Source organism: Hydra vulgaris, chromosome 06 (assembly GCF_038396675.1).
Source record: "Hydra vulgaris chromosome 06, alternate assembly HydraT2T_AEP".
Classification (NCBI taxonomy): domain Eukaryota; kingdom Metazoa; phylum Cnidaria; class Hydrozoa; order Anthoathecata; family Hydridae; genus Hydra; species Hydra vulgaris.
In genome coordinates, this window is record NC_088925.1 from 6187945 (window position 1) to 6213833 (window position 25889).

Genomic DNA, 25889 nt, shown 5'->3' on the forward strand with positions numbered 1-25889 from the left:
AATAAAAAATTCTGGAACTGTTGGATTCTGGGAACTGTTGATTCTAAAAATTGTTTGATCACTCCATCATGCAATAGAAGCTCTGAACTTTTTAACTTTAGAACTTCCCAAAAATTTTTAATGACCCAATATTATTTCAATAACCAACATTGTTTAAAACCCAAAAACATTAATTAAATTTCCTGAATCGGAAATTTAATTAATGTACAAAACATCAAGGACCAAAAAAAGTGTGGTATATCTATCAAAACGATTTAAAGCTACGGGTATGTCGTTTAGTTCAGTTAAGTTAAAAAAAACTGCTCTGAAGTAATTTTATCGTTTTTTCAGGGTTTTTTAATTTTTATTTGATTTGTCCACTGTTGCATAAAACACTTCCAACAGAATGATCTTTCTGGTTGAACAAAAAAACTGAAAGGAAAATGTATATAGGTGCTATAGATGGAAAGACCACAGTTAAGTTGCAGAAGAAAGAGATGAGAGCACCCAAACGTTTGAAATTTTAGCGCAATTAGAAAATGAATTATGAGACAAAAGTGAACTTCATCTACAGCGACATGAGTAATAATGCTGATAATGGTGGTGGTGATAACGTAGAACTACAACTAAACACGAGTAATAAAGTTCTTGACAGTGAAATTTCCAGTGTTAAATCTGAAGATGGTGTTGTAGCAGCCAGAAACATGAAGCAATATTGAGAACTGTGCAAAGCTTTGGACAGATGCAAAATTAAAAACTGTGATGCTTATCTTGTTGTAAATGCAGTGCTAAAAGAAATAAAGCTACTGTCAGCAGAAACTGCAGTAGATCCTGCAAAACTTAGACGTTAGAGAGGTTTTTGATGGCAGAAACAAGTTTCTAAGCATGCTGCCGAAATGAAAAAATTAAATTGTATTGAATTTAATGGGAAAAAAGACTTAGCTTTTGTTGAGAAGTCTGATGTACGAAGGAGCATAAAAAAAGGACATTATCTTATTGTATCTTTTCCAAACAACAACTACACTGATCATGTAATGCCAGAAACAGGAAAAGCAGTTGCAAATGAGATACAATCAATAATTGCAAATATAAATTCAGCAAGTACGCTAGAAGCAGTTGTTTGTGACGGCACAGTAAACAATGCTAATTTCAAAAACATTCTACTTTCTGGTGTGAGAATGATAATTCTATACAACATTTTCTGTTGTGGCAAAATAACTAATTTGAGAAGTAATTCGTGTAGTTCTTCTGTGCCTATTTCTGATAAGTCAAGCATCAAGCTTAACGTCAGTTCTTTGGCTTACGTTGATACGATTGACTAGATTATAGTTGACCTCACACCACCACTATTGCTAGCAGTTGTTAAGAATGAATATCATCAACACTGAAAATTTTATTTTAGTTTTGGTGCACCCTGTCACTCTCAGGTAGTTGAGCATGCTATTTAAGATATCTCTGTAGCAAGCAGAGATCTTAAATAGCATGACAGACATACCTAGCCTTAGTTGTAAATCAGACATTTTGTAAATTACGTTTCATTATATTGTTTCATTGAAATAATAATATCTGGAACTTTAACATTTATGTTCATTTTAAGCTTCAAATAATGCCAGGACAGGTGATAAGGGGTGCATGGTTTTTTTTAAATATTTTTAAAATTAATATGTTTATGACACACCCTTAAAAGAAACACCTCTTCTCGCTGGCCCTGGATATGGCCTTTGTATCATATTATGTGCTTGATAAATTTCTTATTCTTTTATCTGTAAGCCTTCTAAAGGCAAATCTTTGCAGGAAAGTTGCAAGTAAAAGACACCTGTTGTTTAAATGTTTTTAACTTTTTTTACAATAAGGAGCAACTTTTTAAATAGCAACTTTTTAGACCATAGCCGGTTTAGAAACTCTGAAAAAAAATGTATGAACCACCCAAATATATATATTTGAATAAATATCTTTAGAATGTACACTAATGTGTTCTATATAATAAAGTAACACTGGATTTTTCTTAATGCACCCCTAAATATATTTTTAGGGGAGTCTCAAGACCCTTGAACATTTAATGGGTCTCTAATATTTATTTAAGAAAAAAAAATTCAAAAGTATGCTTTTTTGGGCCTCAAATAAATCAAAATTATATAAAAACTTTAAAAATAATCTTTATTTTATCAAAAAAACATTGAAAAAAAAATTATAACTAAAAAACTTTGTAAAAATGGATATTTTCCATTTTTTAATAAAAAGTATCATTTTTTCGGCAGTTGAATCTAAAAAATATATATTTTTTTAATATTATTATTTTTGAAATTTTTATATAATTTTGCTTCTTTTGAGACCCAACAAGACATAAGTTTAAAAAACATTTTTTTAATAATATTAGGGACCTTTTAATTAACAGGACCGCCAACACAGGAGGCCAGGGGGCACATGCTTCCCAATTTTTTTCTAAATGACTTTTGTTTTGTTTTTTTTTAAAAAAATTCTAGATAGAGAGAGCTTTTTTAGGAAATTGAAGACTGTGCCCTTCAATTTCGAAACCCGTGTCGTTGGCCATGATTAAATGTTAATGGGTCTTTAGACATTATTGGCCATAAAGACCTGATACTGATTCAGATACTGTTTTAACATCTTTTTACGGACTGTGCATTGCATGGAAATCTTAGAAATTCAAATATAAATGGAATACGACTTGCCACCAGTAGTTTTATTTTTTTATCCAAAATGTCAGCTGTCAGTGGCGGCTCCTTAATGCTTGTTGCTTGCCAATCAATTATTTCGTAAATATGACGTGCTTCAAAATTTAGTTTTGGTACTTGAAATTGTCAAACAGATAACTTTTTTTTTTTCTCTCTATTTTCAAAATTCCTAACTTACGACTGTGCCGAAGCTTTTCGTTATAAGGAATACAAGCATACTTTAAGGATAAGCGAAAGCTTTTGTTGAATTACAGAATAAGCAACACTTTTCAGTTCATTAAAAAGGCATTCCGATAATTTGCTTAAACCTAGAAAATGTTTTACACCAGTTATTTTTGAAAAATTTGTTTTAATCTTGATACACGTTAATGCATTTATTCATGATGTGTAATACAAGGATTTGCAATCTGTAGGTTCTGCTTTTTCTAAATGCAAACGCAAAATTCTGCTCGCTGTTGTTATCCATCTTGAGTGGTTTTAAGTTTTCAGTTATTATTTTGCTAAATCTTCATAGCAATGATTATCTGAGATCGTTATGGTTATTTTCCAAATAATAATTTACTATTTTATTATTAAATAGTTTTATTATTTATTATTTTTTTGTTATTTTCCAATTTTTTTTTGTTTTGTACTGATATTTTTAAAGTTAATTATTGTTAAATCAAAACTCTGAATTTTTTAGTAATTTACAACCGGAATCTGTTATCAAACTATTTCCAAGTGGTCCAGAAAATGGACGCGGTCCTGACTTAGTTCCGTCTAAATTTTTTAGTAAATGACGTAGTGGGAGTTCATTTCAATAAAGCATACTTATCAACCATTGAAATGATTTTTCAAATTTTTTACAAGTAGCCTAGAAGTTCTCCCAATCCAAACAGTTATAAAGTTCAACTGCAGTTTTCTATATGTGTTATATATTTGTTATATTTATGTTATATGCAACTGCAGTTGTATGTATAACTTGCTGAGACTCTTGCCAAACTAAAGATGCAACTGCGCCAATGCTTTGTCAGATACACCATATCTGCTACAGGCTAGTGCCAATACTACGGAAGGAAGGAGACGTGAACCTGGTTAAATGCACTTCCGCGGTGTTCTTTGACAAGACCGTAAGGACTTCTTGGGGCACCTAAAAAAAAAAAAAAAAACTACAATTTTTGCTGTAGGCTAACTAAGGTAGATGCGGTGGACGTACCCGAATCCAAGAAAAAAACGATAATAATAATATGTTTGCCACCACAGATCAATTCTGCACTGGAAGATCTATACTTGCCGGCATACACTGAAGATGAGTCCGTTGTCTACGTAGACATCGAGGAAAACATCATGAAGCTTTTTAAATCGAAGTCATTTTTAATACTAAGCTTTGAATTTGTAACAATAAAAAGCAAGTAACAAAAGTGTGACAGAACTTCACGAGTGATTGCTAGAGCAATTTGGGGCACCTTAACATTAACTTCAAACCTCATAACCTTTTTTGTTTTAATTTGGTGCCTAACTTTTGGCATGCCTAGTCTTTGAGTAATTAGAATTTGGCACGTTTATTAATTTAATTTCAAACTACCCTATTAAACATAGAGCTTTAACAAAAATATGCAGTATGCGACCACGTATTGAGCGATTCTTTGACTTATAATAAGTAGCAGAAAAATAAAGTAATTGTTCTTGATTTGTGTTTTTACTTTTTTTTTTGCTTTTTCGAAAAACTCTTTTGAATTAAAAAACAAAAATCAAAATCTCTCTTTTTATTTATTTAATAAAAACAAAACAAAAAAGTGTAAAGTAAACTGAGTTTATATATATATATATATATATATATATATATATATATATATATATATATATATATATATATATATATATATATATATATATATATATATACAAAAGGTTCAAATGCTAGATGAAAATCTTTTTTAAATTGCTGTAGGTGACGCAACTGAACAATGAATTACATTGCACCTGGAGTGGCTTCAACATTTGATCTTCGCATATCGTCTCTACCTTTTATCCAATAGTTTAACAGCAATGACTCTCTTTTACCATTTATAAACCAGAAAAAAAGAGTGAGAAGTATTACAAAACCATTGAATCCGAGAAAACTGTAGAACACAATGTTAGGAATCGAAAATTTATCTGGTCCACGATAGATTGGAGGAAGTGGAGGAGTAATGTTGTAAAAACCTTAAAATTTAAATTTATTTATATAATATTTTTAGGTTTATACTCATACATATATTTTTAAATATTATTTTATTATATTTTTGAAACGATATACTTTTTAAATACATTTTCACGTTTAAACCTTTTTAAACGTGAAAATGTATTTAAAAAGTATATCGTATTTTAAATCTTTTTCCCACTGTTTCCCCCAGCAATAACTTTTAAGTTTTCAAGTTTGATAACATAAAAGTTTAAGTAAGAAATAGGTATGTATATGAGAAACTTTCATGTAAGAAATCATAAAACAGTTAAAATGTTGTTGAAATGACGTAATTTATAACAAGCCTACTCACTTTGCAAATGACGTCAAAAATTGCGAGCATTTTTAGAGTTATAAATTATAAATTTAATAAATAAAAAATTTCTAAGATTTGAAATACGTATAATTATTAAATTACATTAAATAGTATAAAAGAAAATTAAAAAATATATTTCTCTATTAAAAAACATGATATTATGAACCAAAAGTAATTTACTTAAAATTACATTTGGTTTTAAATTTCAACTTCATTTAAAAAAAGGTTTATTATCCATACGATATTTTACAAAATAAAGATCCACATTATTTTTTTTAAAACTGTTAACAAATAAAAATTTTAAATTAAATATTATTATCGAGTTTTTTCTAATTCTAGAAATAGCCTCTCATTAGTTTAAATGCAGCCTATCATGAAGAGTATTTGGACCGATGAGACTATAAGACTTCATCTTCAAAGATAAACATATGTTTCGGAATTCTAAAGCGGCTGAAAATTTAAAAACTATTCGTTGTCTTTTATTTTATTAATAAAGCCATTTATGTTTAAAGTGTAAGATACATCGAGTCGTGTATATCTAACCCTTTTTCTAAAAAATGTATTATACATACTTTGATGTTTTCCCAAAAAGATTGTTCCATTTACAGCATTTAATCAAAAAATTAAAATTCGTTAAAAAAATTGTCCACAAATTTAAATGCAATAAAGGAATAAATTAATCTTAACGCTGAGACCCATTAAAAACGCTTCTAAATATCCGTATCGTATAAAATACAACATTTAAAAAAATCACAATTGTAGGATGTTGAGAAACAAAAAAAGTAATAAAAAAATTGAAAATTTGAAAAAAAAAATAATAAAAATGAAATAAAGTTTCCCGTTTTCCATTTTATGCAGATCGTAATTTAAAATGAAAATGAATAAAAATTTTTTTACAACATGATTAAATATTTCGAAGTGTTAAAAATACAAAAATGTACGTAAAGAGTACTTGGGTATTTAAATTATATAAACCTAAAACAATAATTAATTTTATTTTTAATTTTATTTTGATAATTTATTTTAAATATTTTTAATAAAAGTCTAATAAATATATTAAAATTCTTAATAATAACTGATTTTATTATTTTTGTTGAAATTGTTAAGGTGGCTACCCACTATTTAAATAAAATCTTTAAATGAACCCTTTTATCCCCCCATATTTAAACATTTCAATTGCATTGGAATCAAATAAGACAAAAAAAATCACAAAAAATTTATAACTTTAATATTACGTCATTAATTATGCGCATAATTAAATCAAAAATAGCATTTTTTCTAACAAGGATAACTAGTTGCAGAGTTTTCCAAATTAAGTGAAACTTTTCAAAAACCTTGCTTCTTATATGAACTGTGTGCTGAGTCAAAAATAAAACTGATACTTTTTTTTAATTCTCTGAAATTTACAATTTAGTATAAATCCTTAAAAAATGGCCACATTGACCAAAATTTTAATTTGAATAAGATGCCATAGTATATATATTTTTGGCTCAGCACATTCATCAAACTAAATTTTATCTCTGTAAAAAATTTCAAAAAAAAATATTGAACAAAACCAAAGATATCTTTGTTAGAAGGTAGAAAATCTTTAAATGGAGAAAAACGCATTGGAAAAAAATAATTCAAAAATAAAAAGCTACAAATTCAAATATGGTCTGATTTTAGTACTTTTGACCAGTGTCATTTAGCTCGGGAATAACTTAACAGTGTAGATAAGAACTTGGTTAAGGTACAGTAAAAATATGGAGAAAAAGTGCATATTAGTTCTGGAGAAAAAAAAGTTCCAACTGTCACTAAGGCCGTTGCTAAGGAACTTTTGGATGTTTACACCTTTTTAAGGAACAAAATTAGCGCAAACTTATAAATTTTTCTTCCATTGTTATATATTTTATTGTTTATATAGGTTAAAACTTCCAAAAAATAGAAAGAAAAAAATTTTTTTTTTAGACTTTTAATAGTGGATAGCCACCTTAACATCAAATGTTTTTAAAATTTTCAAATTTTAAATTTTAAGGCAAATATTGTCTTCTTTTAGCCCCGGTCATGTAGATTAGTACATAAATCTCGAAACAAGGATAGACAATGGTTTTGAGTGATCAGAAAGAGATTTTTATTGAACGTACACAAAGTTGCAAAAATCTTTTACAAATTCAGTTTGTCTCTTATAAATGGAAAAACAATTATAGGTTTACCGTACCACAGATTCGATATCTATTGTTCAAGTATATGATTAGCACAACTGTATAATATATAAACGAGGCAACTGATTCCAATAATTCCTTCCCCTAAGTTATATTTTATATGATAAAATATATTATTACTGTTTATTAACGCCATCAAAATTTGTATTACAGTTGTCACTCATAAACACAATGCATTTATTTTTAAAACTCAAAACAAATTTTTAATGTTTCTATTAAGAGCGTACAAATTGTAGTAGTTTTTTCCTTGAGCAAAGTCGCAAGCTTTACAAATTTACCAGTTGCGTTATACCAGTATTATTATTTAAAAAACGAATTATTATCAGAAATATTTTTATTTCATAATTGTTTTTGATTATATTAGAAATTCTAATATAAGGAATGTTTCTATTGTAAAATGAATCTATTGCTCTCTCTCTCTCTCTCTCTCTCTCTCTCTCTCTCTCTCTCTCTCTCTCTCTCTCTCTCTCTCTGTTATGAATTCGTAGCTAACACGTTATCAATAATGGCCTGTGTTTTCATACGAGTCCATTTTACTCACAATTTAAGAATAAGAAAAACATTTGTTTTTAAAATTATGGCCGTCAACAGATCTATAATTTTCGCTCCCTTGTCCTCATTCACTCACACTTGTCCACTTTACCCCAATGGCAGGGTTCTTTTAAAACCGCAAAAATACATCTTAGGGGGGTGAACTAAGTCTTAACAAATACTGCTTTATTTGTTAAAACTTGTTTGGTTCAGTTTATACATTAAGTAAAAAAGATTATCCAATTACCTTGAAAATATTTTTTTGTACCCCACTCTCTCCTACATTTGTATATTAATTTGTGGTAGCTAATTAATTTTTGGCTAAATGCCAACTATCTACAAAGCTAATGACTCTACTTTACTTTGGATTCTTTTTACAAACCTTAGTCACCTAATACACTCAAATATTAGCTAATGCCATAAACTAGTAATGGCTACCACGTCATACATCGAGTATTGATTTACAGTTCCATCAAAATGTAAAATTATTTTTTCATTTACAAACAAATGTTAACATATTAACAGTTTCTACTTGCTTGTGTTTAAATATGTAAATAGATTTGTACATATTGCAAGTACTTTATATATTTAGATAATCATGCTCAATATTCACACATTCACTAAATTACCAAAAACGTTATTTAACATTACTTGGGGCTTGCCACAAAGTTCTATACTCGGACTTTTTTTCTAATATAAGTCAATGATCTCCATAAAGCATCCAGTCTGAGGACAATAATATTTACCGACGACACAAATTTGTTTTTATCGCATAACAACATTACTTTATTATTTTAAAACATGAACTGGTTTTAAGTAAACTTTTAGTAATTATTGATAAAACTAACTGGACTCTGTTTCACTCACTTTCCAAAAAAAAAAATACCATATGAAACACCTTCTATATTCATTGATAATATTTAAGTAAAAAGAGTAAAAACTACACATTTTTTAGGAATATATACTGAAGAAAATCTTACATGGAGACAGTACAACGAAAATTTAAGGTAAAATTTTAAAAAGTATTGGAATATTAGACAAATCAAAAAGCTATTAAAACATGCGTACTTTAACGCAACTGTATTATTCTCTTATTCACTGCCATATCAACTATGCAAATATTGCGTGAGGCAGTAAAAAGTAAACCAGAGCCTCTTCATTGTCATCTGAAACATATAGCACGCTTAGTTAATTCGTATGATCGACAAACTCACTCGAAGCCTCTCTTAAGAAAAATAAATGGGTTAAAACATACATCAACTTAACGTATATAATATTATTTGTTTTATGTACAAATGAAAAACGAAATTCCGTCTCCTTGTCATAGTTTATTTGAAATAAAATAAAAAAAATAAATACTCGTGGACCTTATCTTTAGAACAAAATTTTCTTAAATAACTTTGATTTTTCTTTCGAATGGAATTACATGTTTTTAAAAAAAAGTTAAAAGGAGTAGTTTTCGAAATTGACAATATACAAGCGTACTTTTAAAACCTTTTAAAATTATTTGAATCTTTTTATTTATATTGGTTTGTATAATTTTGTAATTAAATTATTTACGATCAGCAAGCCTATATTATTATTATCTGTCTATATTATCTTTAAGAAACTTTTGTAAATTTTTTATTCTTTTATCTAAAGCTTGTTATTATTTTATTATTGCTAAACGCCAACTTTTTTATTTACTACGTGAAATATTTAACATGTAAATATGTAACACGTTCCCAGTGGACACACGACGTAATTTCAACGTTGATTTACGGTTGATTTTTAGTCGCGACGTCATATAACCAAAAATCAACATTTTATCAACGTTGAAAATTCGTTGAAAACAATCAACTTAACGCGACGTTGAATCAACGTTAATTCAACGTCTATATTATGAGTTTCACCATTCGTTTTGCATTTTGAGATCTCAAATACGCATGCGTGACTTTACGAGTCATTGATTAGGCCGTCTATTGCCATTTTATAAGGTTTTGAGTTTGTCAATTTAACGATACCACATTGCTTAATTTGCGATGCATTAGTGAGAAATATTAAATAGATCTTTTTTTTTATTTCATCAGTGTGTATTGCATAAAGAATTTGCTTGAATTTGTTTTAGAGTTTAAGTAAGTAGTTTTTTAGAAATTGATTAAATTGTTTTACTATGTATGTTAGTATATTTGACTATACTAATTTTATATTATATAAATATAAAATATATATTATCAATGTTATATATATATATATATATATATATATATATATATATATATATATATATATATATATATATATATATATATATATACATATATATATATATATATATATATATATATATATATATATATATATATATATATATATATTTGTAAATATAAAAATAATAATAATAATAATCTATATGATATATTATTAACATATCATACATTTTATGTATATATCATATGTTTTATATTATATATATATATATATATATATATATATATATATATATATATATATATATATATAGTTCTATAGTTTGTTGGCTTTAGGAAGAGCGGAAGGAAAAAAGTGATTCTTACGCCAACACATACGTCACTTTTAATTACTTTTGACTTTCGTCCAACATTTCCGTTTTGGACGAAAGTAAAAACCATTAATTTAATTACAAATTAATCGTTTTTTAAAAAAACCACAAAAACGCAAATTTAATTGACCAGAATGTTTTTAAAAACATTCTGAATGTTTTTATAACATTTTGAATGTTTTTAACAATATAAACAATGTTTTTATTTTTATTTTTTTTAATAAAATGTTTTTATTTTTATTTTTTTTATTAAAATGTTTTTATTTTTATTTTTTTTACTGTAAATCATGCGCGGAGTGTTGCTACATCGACTATCTTATAGCCTGACTCGCAAGGGAGTGCTGCTACATCGACTGACAAATAGCCTGACTCGCAAGGGAGTGCTGCTACATCGACTGACAAATAGCCTGACTCGCAAGGGAGTGCTGCTACATCGACTGACAAATAGCCTGACCCGCAAGGGAGTGCTGCTACATCGACTGAGGGTTTGGTTGGGGCAGGCAGTCTATCATTATTAAAAAAAAAAAATTCCGGTCTTGCATTTTAATTTTTACTTTTTGTCAACAAAATATCGAAAAAACTTTCGGACAACATCTAAGGGTTCTATATATATATATATATATATATATATATAGAACTTTTATATGTTGTCAGAAAGTCCATATTTTGTTGACAAAAAGTTAAAATTAAAATGCAAGGCCGGAATTTTTTTTTTTATTAATTGATAGACTGCCTGCCCCAACCAACCCTCAGTCGATGTAGCAACACTCCCTTGCGGGTCAGGCTAAAAGATAGTAGATGTAGCAGCACTCCGTTGCGAGTCAGGTTATTTGTCAGTCGATATAGCAGCACTCCCTTGCGAGTCAGGCTATTTGTCAGTCGATGTAGCAGCACTCCCTAGCGAGTCAGGCTATAAGATAGTCGATGTAGCAACACTCCGCGCATGATTTACAGTAAAAAATATAAAAATAAAACATTTTATTAAAAAAATTAAAAATGAAAACATTTTATTAAAAAAAAAAAAAAAAAAAACATTGTTTTTATTGTTAAAAACATTCAGAATGTTTCTAAAAACATTCTGGTCAATTAAATTTGCGTTTTTGTGGTTTTTTTAAAAAACGATCCGTTTGTTATTAAATTAATGGTTTTAACTTTCTGACAACTCGCATATGTTGGACGAAAGTCAAAAGAAATTAAAAGTGACGTATGTGTTGGCGTAAGAATCACTTTTTTCCTTCCGCTCTTCCCAAATATAAAAAATAAAATAAAAATAATAATAATAATAATAAAAATACTATAATATAGTATTATGATTATTATAGTCTATATGATATTTTATTAACATATCATATATTTTATGTATATATCATATGTTATATATAATAATATCATATATATATATATATATATATATATATATATATATATATATATATATATATATATATATATATATATATATATATATATATATATTATATGTAATATATCATATAATATATTTATATAAATATATTATATGTAATATATCATATATTATATGTAAATATAAATATATAAATAAATATACATATATAATATATACCGTGAAAATGAACATCGATGCCAAGTTTACTAAATGGTGAAGAATCACGCACTATATAACTAAACAGTGTGTTTTATGTTATTTTAATTTAGCTATTTTATTCTAAAAACTTCCACTTGTATATATATATATATATATATATATATATATATATATATATATATATATATATATATATATATATATATATATATATATATATATATATATATATATATATATATATATATACATACTATAAAAGTGCCTTCTGTTGTTTAGGGAAATGGCTACACGGTTAAAGCGATGGAGTCGGAATAATGTTTTGGTTAATGAGCTTCTTAGTAGTGACATTGGCATTGATTGCTCAGCTTCATTAAATGAAGATGTCTGTAGCAGCAGCAATTGTGAGGCTACTACAATAGTAGATTCTGAATATAATTCAGACTCTATCTTACAGGATGAAATTTAAAACTAAAAATAAAAGCAACTCAGATGAAAGCAAATTAAGAGGGAAAAGAAAGGGGGAGGGGGAAATATTCCGGACTTTTTCCGCAAACAATTTTTCGGATTTTTCAAATTTGACCTGGATGGATCTATTATATATATGTATAATTTTTATTGAAATTGACCTATTTCTACAGAAAAAAAAGTCATTGAATTTTTTAAATCTTAAAACCATTCGGAATTCCGCGGTATACGCGGTCCCATTGGGCTACCTAACCTGATATTGTATCAAAGTTTAATGTATTTATAAAAATAATAAATTTTTGTTGTAGGTTGATGACCAATGGTTTACAATCAAAGTTCAACATGGCTGGCGGCAGGGGTAAAGAGAAATTTGAAGGCACAAACATTTGTAAGGTTGTTGTTGGAAAGTCATGAGTAATGTTATCTGTTATTGAAAAACACAATTTGATGATTTGGTGCTACTTTAATTTCACATTCCTGCTGTACTTGTTGCAAATTAATCAGGCAATACCTTTTTTTATAGAGAGCGTCATGCTTAGTAAAGCGACTGCTATAGTTGCTGAAGTCAGAACAGATATCATGAGTTTGTTGAAATATGCACCCGACAGATCTAATGGTGGCGGTCGGTGCGTAAATGACGATTCGAATATGTTAATATAAAATGTATATATAAAATGTTAACATTCTATCTATTTCTTATATAAACTCCCTTAAAATAATTTTTTGAACATGAAATACACTACTTTTAGCGCAAAATATTGCTTTTTTATTGTCTTATTTTATCGCAATCCAAGTCGAGACAATTTAACATGTTAACGATGACAATTTAACATGGCTGCAGCCTATTGGATATAAGTTATATCCAATAGGCTGTATAATTTTTATCAAAGGACCAAAATTTAACGTTGAAATTAGGTTGTTTGAACGTTGTTTTAACGTCTTATCAACAATATATCAACCATATATGGTTGATATATTGTCGATAAGACGTTAAAACAACGTAATTTCAATGTTGAACTTTTAATTTTCATTTTATCGAAGTTGAAATATGAATGATATGTAGTCGATAAGACGTTATAACAACGTTGAAACAACGTTTTCATTGACGTTGTTTCAACATCGTGGTTTTCAACGTTGGATTTTGTTTCCAATTCCACCAAATTTCAACGTTGTTTCAACATTGCATTTCGTCGGTTTGCGACGTTGTTTCAACGTTATTTCAACGTCATTGTGCCTACTGGGTATTTCACAGAGGTTCTCGACAACAAGACCTTACGGTTTTCTGCATTCTTTTTGCTATATATTAAAAATCTTTACTTCTTACTGTTTATATTATTATATTTTAGCTCGTATGTTTTATGAAAATTAACGAAATGTTTTAAAATGTAAAAAAAATACATATTTTTCTTTATAGATAACTTATTAAAACTGAACTGTATTGAGCATTATTGAGCAATATTTAGTGTGCAAATAGTTATTGCAAAAATTTGAAATATAATACATAATGTTGAATCAAATACATTGTATTTAAAATTGAATTTTAAAAACCACAAATTTAAAAATACTTTTAAAACACAATAAAATATTTATATTTTTACTAAGTGACGGATCTAGGGGGTTGATTGGGGTATGCATTCTCCCCACCAGAATCTGAAAGTCCTAAAATATTTTAGAAATAAAAGACCTTTTTTTTTTTTAGGAGACGCAAATATGATACAAAATACAAAAATATTTCATCATCCCCCCCCCCCCTATCCCCAACAAGGAGTATCTGGTTCCGTCACTTTTTTTAATTATAGGTAATATAATTTTCATTAATTACTTATCAACAGCTATAAAAACAAAAGTGCAAACTATTACTAACTTTTAAAAATGAAAATATTTTTATAATAAAAATATTTTTATAATAAAAATATACGCTTTAATATAAAGTTTCATTGCTCGAGCCAGTCAGAAACATAGTAAAAAAATGGAATTAAGCGTTGCTCAAAATACACAAAAATAAAAAGTTATGACACTCAGTTTTGGGTGTAGAGTTTAAAAAAAGGACAACAATAAAGTAAACAAATTTTTTAGCTTTCTACTAAATACAATTTTTTTTGCAAATGCTTACTGTTATAATCAACAACACTGGGTTAAGCATAATCTTGATGGTTGCAACCTTGTACTTTTGCCAACGTATAAAGTAGCGTCAATAAAAACCGGTTATATATAGCTCAGTAAAATCAGTAACTATTGGATACTTGCTGATTATACTGAGTATAATAAATGGTTTCATAATTTTTTTTTAATTTATTTAACTCTCATAAGCCGAGGAGATCACTTCATTTAAGTAAGCTACTCTTTTTTTAAATTGTTTTTACAAGTCCTTTACAATTTTTTAACTCGAAAATACGAACTCGGAGAAACAAGGCCACCGTGTGGATAAACAAGTTTACTCCATCTGACTCTAGGCGAGCTAAGCTTAGATGTGCTACTCTGCATTATTGATTTGAAACTTTATGGTATTCTGAGGAAATCTGATATTTCATTATAACCTAATGATAATAAGGTCCAGTGCTTGATTAATGCAACAAGTCACCTCTAGACCATCCAACTTGAGTATTCGAATACTTGTTATTCAAATATATTTGCGGGTATTTTGACTATTCGACTTACGAATATTTTTTTCGAAATTTTTGAATAAATTTTAAAATGAAAAGAAGTAAGAGAAGAGAGCAGCAAAATATTAAAATTAAAAAGATTAAAAAAGTATTAAAAAGAATTTTAAAAAAACGAAAAGTCAAAAAAAAAATATAAGCATTTCTACAGAGACTTGATTTGAAGAAACGAAATTACATTTTTGTTACGATTTTTATTTTATTTGGCATTGTTTTAGCTGTTTTTAAACTAAGTCGGTTATTTAAGTTGCTTATAAATGTTCGTAAATTCAATAGATTACTATATAAATGTTACATGATCATAATCATTACTTAAAACCACTCCATAAATTTAATTTGTTTATTAAAAGTAGTAAGAACATTATTGATAAAAATACAATTTGATGCTGCATATATATAATAGACATATGTTGGTGCATATATATACATATGCATAATATAAGGTTGAAATTAACATTTGTGGGATTTTCTTATAAAATTACTTCTACGGTATGTTTAGTTTGATTTTAGTTCATCTTATTTTTTTGACATGGCTAAAACTATAACTTGAGGTGCGAAAGTTTTTTTGAAAAAAAAAAACAACTGATAAAGCCACATATGGTAAGTGCAGCATGAACATAGGATAGAAAAGGTCAACCACTGTTATGATTAACCATTTTAAACTACGACATATTGCTTTCTAAATTAGGATCAAGAGAAAATTATGGAGTAAATAATACTCCTAAGAAAAAACAAGAAAAACAAACATTTACTGTTTAGCAATTTGTTAAAAAAGAATCTGCGATCACAGCAATGAATAAATCTCAAGCTATTGCTAGTTATGTGAAACAAAACGGATATAAAATACCAAAAAGTCCAACAACTATTTCAAAGTGTATCAACAGCTTTTATAAATAAAAACGTACTGAACTTCAGGAAAAATTTGAAAAACTAACAAATGCAAAGCCTAAATTTGTAATTACAGTGGTTGAATGAACATATTTCACTAATTTACTCTATGTAAACGTAATAGCTCATGTGCTTGGAATAAACTCAAATACAGTTGAATGCTATGCTCTGGGTTTGACTGGAATAATTAACAAGGCAAATGCAGAAACAGTTAAACGTTTGGCTAAAGCTAATTTGGTAGACTCTAAAATTTTCTTAAAAAATGATGTTATTGCATCAACTAACGGTGCAGCAGCAGTACATGGCAATCTATTATGTGTTTTAAATCAACTTTGCCATAACACGCGCTGTTCAGCGCGTTCTTCCATATCATTATCTACTAAATCTTCAAACATATATTGTCAAACATTTAAACGGGAATATAATTTTTTGATATATGAAAACAATCAACTACGACCAAATGCACATTTGGTCGTGGTTGATTATTTTTATATACCAAAAAATTATACTCCCGTTGAAATGTTTGACAATATATGTTTAAAGATTTGGTTGATGATAATATGGAAGAAGAAATAGAAGAAAATTTGATAGATGATCAGTACTCTGATTGCAATTTAGATTTTGGTAAAGCAAATGAGTATATTATGACATTGAATACTGACTTTAATCAAATTATTCCCACTTTAAGAGGTGTTATAAGAATGTTTAATAAATCGACTACAAAGCATTTTATTTTGCAACAAATTATAACTAGAATAATAGGGAAAAAACTCAAGTTAAAATTACACAAAAAAACTCGATGGAATTCCTTGAGTGTAATGTTTTGACGGTTTTTAATTCTATCCGAATGTATTAACAAATCCTTAATCGAAGTGAGTTTTTCTTCCATTTCAGAAAATTATATTTTTGCGCTATAAAACCTTGTTGATTTTCTCGCACCAGTTGAAACTGCCATTACTGAATTGAGTAAAAATGATGCAAATCTCATTACAGCTAAAAAAATTTACAAATTTTCGTTTAAAAAGTTCTAATCAGTGTAAACTAGTATAGCTAAAAAACTGATACACGCTATTAAAAAAAAGGATGGACGAAAGAAGTGATCCCGTTGTGATGATTCTGATAATTTATCGACAGAGCGAAAATATACCAAGTTCAAACAAACATTTTAAATATTCCTCAAAAAATTTTCATTCACTATTAAAATTATGGAACAATACATCCACAAATGTGAATAGATGAATATGTCTATACCAATAATGATGCTAACTCTGATTCACCCGATAAAGATGATTTAATTGAAATAACATCACAAGTTGGATCGCAAAAAGAACTCCAAAAAGAACTCCAAAATGCAATAAATTCTATTTCAGATCCACAAAACACAAAAAATTGTTGCCAAATTGATAAATATATTGAACTGAAAAAGGAATTTCGTCAATTAGGTTCTTTCAAAAAACCATCGACAACCCGGGGCGTTTCGTATAACGCTTTAATAACAATTTGCTCAACCTCAACAGCTTCTAAAAGAGTTTTCTCAACAGCAGGTTCAATTCAAACAAAAATAAGAAAAAGTTTAAATTTTGAAACACTCAATTCACTTTTATTTTTAAAATATATGTTTTTAGAAAAAAAAAATTTAAAAGAATAATAGAATCATTAAAAAATAATTATTAAAAGTTTTTTTTTTATGAATTATTATTATTCTTCATTTTTGTTAATACGTCATTTTAATTTTGATAAACTATTCGAGTATTCCAATATTTTCATATTTTTTTATCCAATATTCGAATAGTTGAATAGCTCATGTAATTGAATGGTCTAGCCACCACACAGTTTAAAACTTTTTATTGCACTGGGTTTATATTCTTAATTAGTAACTGTTTATTTTAAATTTACATGTACATGCTTAAAAAATTTATGATTACTTTTATTCTCATAAAAAAAGAAGAGATTATAAAGTACGATTATAAAACAAATATAACTACTGAAAAGTTTATACATTATAAAAGTAATACGATTATTGAAAAAACTGAACATGAATCTGTTCTCTTATTTAAACTAAATTTTAAATTGATAAAATTTCACAAACATGAGCCAAAAATCTGCAAATTCTCAAAGCATTACTTAGCATAGCATAAAAAATCTTTTAGTTTCTGAAGATTATACATAAAAATGGAGTGTAAAATTAAATAATAAATAATAGGAAAATAATTATATATATAAATATATATATATATATATAGATATATATATATATATATATATATATATATATATATATATATATATATATATATATATATATATATATATATATATATATATATATATATATATATTATAAATAAAACTACATATTTTTTACAACTATAAGTTTCATGCTATATGCAATCATCAGGTAAAAAATCAGATTTTGTTATTTTTCAACAATGAAACTTGATATATAAAAAATATAGGCAAAACTTTCTTTCAACTAATCGACAAACACTTTCAAAATCTAAATCCGCTTTATAAACTGTTTAACCGCAGCACAATAAAAGTCAGCAACAGCTGCACAATCAACATAGAAAAAAATATAAAGAATCACAACAATAAAATTATTTTGATAAACCCAACTGCCATTTTAGCTTGCAATTGTAATCTTAACGAAACCTAACCTATGAACGGAGATTGCAGAAAAGCAAATGTAATTTTAAAGTGTATTGCATCATTCCCAAACACACCCGACAAGGCATATATAGGTTCAATAGTGTGGAAAAATAGAAGTGTGGAAAAATAGATGGGTGAACCGCAAGCAATCGTTCAAATACAAAAAACTTAAAAATTTAAGCATGCTTTTAAAATACCTATGGGATACCGAGGATAAGTTAAAAACAACACCCAATTAAACATGATCCCTCATAAAAAGCGCCCCCGCCTACAACAACATAACTAAAAAATGCCTATTATGCTTATACAAAAAACTAATAATTTTATTGTATAAAAATCCCCAAAATTTATTATACAAAAAAAGCGAACTAATATCCAAGTGTCGCCATGAGAACAAATTTTTGCTGGACAATCAAAAACCAAAAGACTAGATTTTTCTAACGCATTTTTTTCTTGTACAGAATTATTTTTCCACGAGAAAAAATCTGATTTTTCATCCGATGATTGCATATAGCATGAAACAAATAGTTGTAAAAAACATGTAGTTTTATTTACAAAAAATATATAAATACAGCTCTGTTTTAACTTAATTTATTTTGATCTACTTTCACCGAGTACTCTCCAGAAGATATGTGCATGCCAAAATACGTATACATTTCCCCTAAATTCCTTTTTCTTTTCCATTACCTCTAAAGCAGCCCCCAAACTTTGACCAAGAAATGACTATTGGCTGCGTAAAGTGCTTTCTTTCACTCTTTTTGAGTGCTGTCTTTAAGGGTGCTCCCGAGAAAAAAAGAACCTAGGAGCCTTACATTTTAAATAAAAATTTATTGAAAAAGATATTTATTGGATAAGTTTTTCTCTTACATAGCTTTGGTTTTCTGTGTACTATATAGACAGAGACAATGAACTAAAAAAAAAAATAGCCAATGGTTCTTGCTCAGAACTAAGAAGCTTGTTGTTTGATGCAGGTACTGGCCAGATAAGACTGGCCAGATAAGCAACACAAACTTATTCCTTAGATTATCCTCCAGCTTTTGAAGAAAAAACATTTTTGCATTGTTATAAGACAATTCAATATCAAAAGTTGTTTGTAAAGATTTGTCTTTAAACCTTTCGTATAACATTCTTATACATAAAAAAGCGTTGACTAAAAACGTGTAAAATAGTAATTAAATGATAAAAACAATAAAATAGTTACGTTACCATAATAAACCACTGTATTAGTTTGACTACCCATGTCAGTTATATTTTCAATTACAGAAAACCAATTAAAATTGTTACCAGAGTAATTAACATAAGGATTGTATTTAGAATCAATTGGTGGGTAATTGTATACATCAGCTAAAGGAGCCAATACAGAAGGAAATAGAGTAGATGCAATAATTGTTTTATTCCACGTGGGCCATAACATTTCCTTGTTAAAGAAGAGAATGAAATCCGCAATTGTATATGTTCCATCATAAAAATCTCTAAAAAGATTTAAAAAATAAAAAAATATATAAGTCTCAAAAATAATCAAAGTAAAATTTTATAAAAGACGCTTATCTCCACTTAGCTCAGCTCATCTCCACTCATCTCCTCTCCTCTTCTCGCTCATCTCATCTCCACTCATCTCCTCTTTTTCTTATTTTTCTTTTAGTACAACCATAAAATTTTGTAATTTTAACATTTTTTGGTCTTTACATTTGTTGCCTCATTATCTCATATATATTACCTCATTTGTTTAGCTTACCTCACATGTTTGGCTTACCTCATATTTGTCTGGCTTACCCATACTTGTTTGGCTTACCTCATACTTGTTTGGCTTACCTCATATTTGTTTAGGTTACCTCATATTTGTTTGGCTTACCTCATTTGTTTGACTTACCTCATATTTGTTGCAGTTGCGTCTACATACTCATTTTCCTCACTTGCATCGTCGTATATTTTCTTCAACTAAGCAAAATTATAATAGTACATTTATTAATACATCAGTTTCTTTTTCAAATAATTTTATTTATAGACTTATTTGGTTTTAAAATTAATTTCAAATTAATTATACGCACACGTCTTCTAATTTTGTCTGTAAAACAATGGAACGGATCCGAGTCTGTATCATTGAATGCATTATTCCATTCTAGTTCAGGAAAAAGAAAAGATACTGTAAAATTGTGAGGAATTTCTTTTGGAACTTTGGTTAAATATTTGTTTACATCTTTCAATATTTGCTCTGTCACAAAAGTGTAAGTTAGTTGGTTAGGATCCACGACTAAACAAGCTATCTTTTTAAACGCTGTAAGAAAAACAATTAGAAGCAAAACTTTGACAAACATAACTTTATAACAAACCATTTTAAAATTCAATCTTTGCAATAATTAAATCTTAAAATCATTTACGCAACATTTCATAAATTTATTTTAAACATGATTAATGTAAATTTAGTAAATTATGCATCACAAATTTTAAATTCATTTGAAGTCCTTTTTGAATAAAATGCTGTGAAATCTTTAAAATAGGAATTCATAAAATGCTATAAAATTTTTAAATTACATATTCATATAATTCTGTGAAATTTTGAAATTATAAGTATATAAAACCCTGTAAACTTTTTTTTATTAATATAATATTATAATATAGCATAACATATAGTATAATATAATATATTATATAATATGTTATAATATTTGTATATATTTAAATAATAAATATTTAATGCACTATATTATATTATCGATTAATTATATTATAATACATATTATAATATAGAGTTTTTGATAATGAAGTTCATATCTAGAATGTGACTGGGGTTAAAATTTAATTGGTATCGGGTCTGATAAAAAATAGCCGGGGGTTTGTGACTTGGGCTGCATAAACTTTAAAACTTGTAGAAATATATTTTTTCAATTCAAAATTTATGTGATATTTCATATATATATATATATATATTCATGTAAATGTATATATAAATATCATCATGATTAATATAATCATCATAATTATCATCATGATCTTCATCATGATCAATCAATCATATATTTCTGATTAAGGTCTAACAATCAAGGATATTTACTAATAGTTTGAAACTAATTTGAAGTAAAACCTGATGAAAATGATATCGAATAATATTAATGATACAAATACTAATAATAATAATAAAAATAACAATGATAATGATAAGAATAGTAACCGTAATAATAATTATGATAATAATGGAAAATTATTAACACCAATAATCATTATCATTATTAAGCTTTAGTCTTCCCTATCTATGTCTTTTTAATATATATCTCGAGCATCTTCTTTCCTTAACTAAAGTTTATTCATACCATACGTAACGCACTCTCTCGAAGTTTTCTTACTTCCAACTCCTCCATTTCTAATGCAACCTCTGCTGTTTTTTTCTACATGTTAATAACCAAACCACTTTAATTTTTTTTGACAAACGTTGTTCAACACAATTTTTTTCTAATCTCCAGATTAAGATTATGGCTTTTTCATCAAAAAGTTTTTATTTTCAAGTAATAATACTACACAATATAAATACCAAAGTTTATATAAGTATTTAAGGGTATTTATTGCCAACAATATATATATATATATATATATATATATATATATATATATATATATATATATATATATATATATATATATATATATATATATATATATATATATATATATATATACATATATATATATATTATTGATATGCATGAATTAGTAGAAGGAGCCTTTACGCAAACATGCAAAATATATGCATATGTATGCATATGTGCAAAAAGAATATAAGTAAAAGGAGCCTTTATGCATATATGCTAAAGGCTCCTTTTACCTCCTGGATCCAAACAGGTATCTAAGTTTTTTTCCTTCTCGTTGTTTTAAAGTCAAGCCTCAATCTACTTTTTATTTTTCTCCTCCTGAATGTATATATATATATATATATTTATATATATATATATATATATATATATATATATATATATATATATATATATATATATATATATATATATATATATATATATATATATATATATATATATATATATATATTTACACACATTTGTAATATCAAAAACTAAGTGTATATCAGCTCATTATTTTAATTAGAAAGAGTTTAGATTTTAAAGTAAAAAGTAGAACATCAAGCTTTATATATATAATATATATATATATACATATATATATATATATATATATATATATATATATATATATATATATATATATATATATATATATATATATCCATCTAGTCGGAATCACGTGACTTAATTGCGCAATAAAAGTAACCATATTGAAATGAGGGAAAACAAATTATTATATTATACGTAAAGAAAAGAAAGCGCACGTCAAATTATTATAACGTCTTTCAATTATTTTGAAAGTTTATCAAAAGAAGCAGCAGAAAGATATCTGTGAAAAATAAGTCTTTTAGGTGAATAGCTTTTCTGTTAATTTACTTTTTTAAACCATATTTGTTAAAAAATAAGGAAGATCAAACATAGTATTTTTATTTTAGGGTTGAACAAGTGTCCATATAAGTATCCAACCGGTTCTTGGACTGAAAATCCGAGTCAATGGCCTTCTTTAAGTTATCATAATCTTTATCATAACCTGATTAAGACTCCATGTAAGGAATATTTTTAAATAGTTGTTTAAAAGCCAATTTAATTCCAATATCTATTAGTTTGATTGGCTGATGTTGTAAATATTTATGTTTGTTTTGTAAATATTTTTTTTTGCTTTGTGAATATTTGTGTTTGCTTACACTTGTTTTTAAGTTTCAACATTGTTTAGGCATCTTTTCTCCAGAAGCTATGGAAAACTACAAGTCATTAGAGGCTTGGAAGTACTTTCAAGAAGGTTGGGTACAAACTGTTGTTCACATATCATGATCTTAAAATGTGATGTTCGACCTTCATATAGAACCACATCGCCTAATCATAAGCCTTGGATATTTCTTGATTTACTTGGTAATGTAGTGACTGCTCACTGTAATTGTATGGCTGGGTAAGTGTCTGTTGAGCATTTGAGTATGATAATTTAACACTTAAAAACTCTTGTTTTGTGAACTTTTTTTTTTTAAATTACTTTAATGCGATGATATTATTCAAACATGTTTTATTTACATCTATAGTTAATTTTTTTTTAACAGCCTTGGTGAAACATGCTCACATGTAGTTGCAATGTTATACAAAATTGAAGCTGCTGTTCGCATTGGAATGACATCACCCACACCAACTGATTTACCATGTCAATGGAATCAAACATTTATTAAAAATATTGTTGGTTTCCCAGTTTCATCTATCAATTTATATTCTGATTCTGCTAAGGAAAAACTTAAGAGAAAAAAAAATGAGGAAAATGCCTGTTTCCCCAACCAATATTGAAAAAAATGAGTTTTTGTCAGATTTGCAAAGTGTACAGCCCAAAACAGCTGCTCTTCATTTGTTCAAAGATTACGATGATGAATTTATTCACCTAAAACCTGTTGTGGCAAAATTGCCACTATCTCTTAGAAATTTTTTCATTGAAAACTATAAATCTCGAGATAAAGAGCAGTTAAGTTCCTATTATGATGAGAAAAAAAGTTTTAAAATCAATTCTGATGACATCGTCTATGTTGAAGAAGCAACTCGAAATCAATCATTGTGTGATTCTTGGTATCGGGTACGAGTAGGCCGAATAATTGGTTCTACTTTGTATCAAGTTTATCATGCTAGAGTTGAAACACCACCTAAATCATTAATTTTAAATATTTGTTCTGAAAAGAATATCGTAATAAAAAGTCCTCCGATAGTTTGAGGGCGAGAAAATGAAAAAAATGCATTGACTTTATATGCACAAATTTATTCAGACTACAATAAATCTCATAATTCTGTGCCACTTTCTGAGATTGTTGTCCATCAAAATTTGAAAGTTGAAAAATTAGGACTTAGTATAGACTATGAAAAACCATGGTATGCAGCATCTCCTGATGTTTCTGTTTATTGCATTTGTTGTGGGGATGGTGTTTTGGAAATTAAATGTCCTTTTATTTTAAAACATAAATCTTTGAAGGAAGAAATAATGAAAGATGTTTTTTATGTTGGTGTAAATACAGATGGGAAATATTTTTTACAAAAACAGCACAAATATTTTTTCCAGGTTCAGCTTGAAATGAGAGTTACTGGAGTTAGTTATTGTGATTTTATGGTATGGACACCCAGTGAGTTTATAGTTTTACGTATTGAACCTGACAGCAGTTTTATCGAATCTGTGTTAAATAAATGTGAAATTTTTTGGAATATGTTTATTTTGAGGGATTTAGTAACAAGAGAAGTTGAATCAGGAGTGAAGTTACCCACCTTAATATAAAATGAAATTATCAATGGAGATGATAATGTGTTTTGTATTTGCTGAGAAATAAAATGAAAAAAGCATCATTTTTCTGAAACAAAGATTATCAAACTTTAGAATAACGGCTATTTTCATAGCCACACATTTATAAAAATATAAAGGCATATGATTCAATATCGAAAAAACTATTACAGTTTAGCTTTAATTATCTCGATTAATTATCTTTGAGATTGCGGAGAATATGCTGTATAAGAGTTTAATTATCTAATCGATAGAAAGAAGTTGATACTGATACAATTTTTCCGGTGTTACTAATTCGACGATATTTTTACTTTTGGTTAAGCGGTTTCCTTTTATAAAATTGTCATTTCATGTTTTTTCTTTGTTTTAAACAGTAATTTACGTTAATTACCGTATTTTATGTTTATATTTCTCCGCAAGTTTTTTATTTTTTCAAACTGATTTTTATCTATTTTAGACAAACTACACTGTTTAGTGTGAGATGTAAAATGAGAGTAAAATCTTCTCTAAAACATAAAGCTTCGTAAAACTGTGTAATCTTGAAGTTCACCTTCAAGATTACACAGTTTTACTGAAATTGTACGAACCGATTAATTTATTGAAAAATCATGTTAACAGGTTATTACATTTTTGACGAAACCGTTCGGAAATATTTCCAAAAAATTTTAATACTTTTTTAGCGGATTCAACTACCTAAAAATATTTAATGCTATGCTAAGACTATATTGAAAGCAGATAGCTTATTGGTATGACCAATATTTTACCATACCTAGAAATGTAAAACTGCAAATTAGACAATCTAATTTGCAGTTTTACATTTAATAAT

General features: G+C 27.2%; 2 protein-coding genes across 3 annotated transcripts; one reads left to right on the plus strand and one right to left on the minus strand.

Moving 5' to 3' along the window:
• Positions 1-4565: 4565 nt before the first annotated feature.
• On the minus strand, positions 4566-21099 carry LOC105845091 (uncharacterized). 2 transcript variants are annotated; one of them, XM_065799072.1, is made up of 4 exons: positions 20764-21097; positions 20586-20653; positions 19922-20187; positions 4566-4856 (listed from the first exon to the last, which is right to left on the minus strand). In XM_065799072.1, exons 1-4 carry the CDS (start codon positions 21046-21048, stop codon positions 4624-4626), a joined length of 852 nt encoding a protein of 283 aa, XP_065655144.1. In that variant the 5' UTR covers positions 21049-21097; the 3' UTR covers positions 4566-4623. The 2 variants fall into 2 exon arrangements, with proteins under 2 accessions (XP_065655144.1, XP_065655145.1); XM_065799073.1 differs by lacking the exon at positions 4566-4856 and adding an exon at positions 8823-9148 and having other exon boundaries at positions 20764-21099.
• Positions 21100-23246: 2147 nt separating this feature from the next.
• On the plus strand, positions 23247-25381 carry LOC136080930 (uncharacterized). The gene is made up of 3 exons (XM_065798305.1): positions 23247-23333; positions 23501-23713; positions 23859-25381. Coding segments are annotated over exons 1-3 (450 nt in total). The 5' UTR covers positions 23247-23331; the 3' UTR covers positions 24094-25381.
• The last annotated feature ends 508 nt before the right edge of the window (positions 25382-25889 follow it).